Below are 1,917 nucleotides of genomic sequence, written 5' to 3' on the forward strand. Positions count from 1 at the left end.
TCAGACTGAACTGCCTGGCAGAATCAGAAGAGTAGTTAAGAATTTTGGGCTATTACAGATACACACGTGGAATAACAGCAAATTATCAACTAAGGTAAAGATGGAAATCTACTAGTCTTGCATGCTGTCATCCCTGCTTTATGGCTTAGAAATGTAGATATATACTAGGCGGTTCAAGAGCTTGAACAGCTTCTCCTTGAGATGCCTGCTTAAGATGCTGGAAATAAAGTGGGAAGACAAAATACCAAATACGGAGGTGTTGGAGTGTGCAGAACTGACACTCTTAGAAACTTCTGTCAAGAAGAGGAGGTTGCAATGGCTTGGCCATGTCAGGAGAATGGGAGGAGACCATATCCCCAAGAGTATTTTGTACAGTGACACTCAAGATGGCTCAGGAAAGCAGGGTTCACTTTTATGGCTGTACCAAGATGTAGAAAAATGGTATGAAGTCATTTAGTGTAAATCTATAAAGCTTAGAAGAGCGCGTAGAATCCCTTCCAATCTGAAGGTAGTATCTGGCACTGGATGCAGCACATGAAGCTGCTTTGATCCAGAGGATGGAAGCAAAGTGATAAAGAAGAGAGCAGCATGCTGTAAACTTGGAGTGCAACTCAGACAACACATGAATCTGTGAAATGTATAACAGCTGTGTTGCTGTCCAGTTGGGCTTGTCAGCCATGAATGGATTCATCAAGCACCTGACTAAACTTCTTACGCATACACTGAATCAGAGGATTGACGGTTGTCTTTATTTATAGAAAAAACCTTATGCGTGTGTTACTTTTCAGAAGCTTAATATATAAAGGGTGTTTTCTAATTTCTTTTCTCAAAACAATTAATTTTGAAGGAAGAATCTCTAAATAGTCACAGATAGAATAAATGTAAAATAATAGTGATCTTTTTCAAAGGAAAGCTAATCTAAACAAAGTTGTTCAGGTGCTTACAGTGTACAGCCCATTTGTCATTTCTACTTTCACTCTACATTGCGAAGAATATTGCTGCTTTAATTCTGGTAACATTAATGGTAAAAATTAGTGGTGCTATGGTATATACTGGTCTACAAATATTTTTTGAAGGCATCTGTTAATTAAAAATACATGTATACTAGTAGCTGCAATATTTGTTTTTCCTTCCTTTTTTTTTTTTTTTTTTACTTTTCACTGACATTTGTTTATTTTTTAGAGCTGTTTGAAAATGAGCATTTACGTATTGGGCAAAAAGGTAAGAATTTGACCTCAATTACAGTAAAATATGAAGAATTAAGAATACCTTAAAGAATTCTCTCTCTCAAATATTCAATCCTGAGAACTTTTAACAATTCTGCCATGATAACACAAACGGGTAATGCTGAAAATGTGGATACAGAATAGAAAAAGCTAGTGTTTGACATCTATCAGTAGATGCCAGATGAAATGTTCCATAGCTGGTTCACTAAAAGCAAAATAGGAAACATAGACACATACCTTTTTGGCAATAACTTAACCCATGCTACTTCTGAATTTTATTTAAAAATCAAAGGAGTCTGTTCTCCCTTCTGTGCACACACAGTTCTCATTAACCTTAATGGGATTTATGCCCATGCATCAGAAGAGAATATAACCCTAATTCTTTTTTTGATGATAATTCACGATTGCCGAATTTGATTAATATGGCTACACTGTACCGTTATGGAGAATTTTCACACTTTATTCTGTGTGTGTATTTCTTTTGAAGTATTTATACTTTACATCTGTAGGTTGAAAAGTTATCCTGAATTTTAAGAAAAAAATCTTTCGTAGTGCAAACCTGCTTAGAATAGAAGTGTGTAGTCTTGTCTGACCTTAAAGATACAATATCTGCACATTATTTTTTATCGTTGTTCTCCTTGACCATCATTTTCAATGGGTAGATGCCAAGTCAGATATGGCTTTTGGGAAG

The 1,917-nt window shown here is 35.6% G+C and overlaps 1 protein-coding gene across 3 annotated transcripts in view; it reads left to right on the forward strand.

Annotated features, from left to right (window-relative positions):
* Positions 1 to 1,917, forward strand: part of TBC1D19 (TBC1 domain family member 19) — a 114,840-nt gene that overhangs the window by 60,933 nt on the left and 51,990 nt on the right. For all 3 annotated transcript variants that reach the window (XM_025208725.1, XM_025208724.1, XM_025208726.1), the window contains one exon: positions 1,183 to 1,221. In XM_025208725.1, coding sequence (XP_025064510.1) covers positions 1,183 to 1,221 — 39 coding nt within the window. The remainder of the gene's footprint in view (positions 1 to 1,182; positions 1,222 to 1,917) is intronic.

The sequence above is a fragment of the Alligator sinensis genome, unplaced genomic scaffold, assembly GCF_000455745.1.
Source record: "Alligator sinensis unplaced genomic scaffold, ASM45574v1 scaffold183_1, whole genome shotgun sequence".
NCBI lineage: Eukaryota > Metazoa > Chordata > Crocodylia > Alligatoridae > Alligator > Alligator sinensis.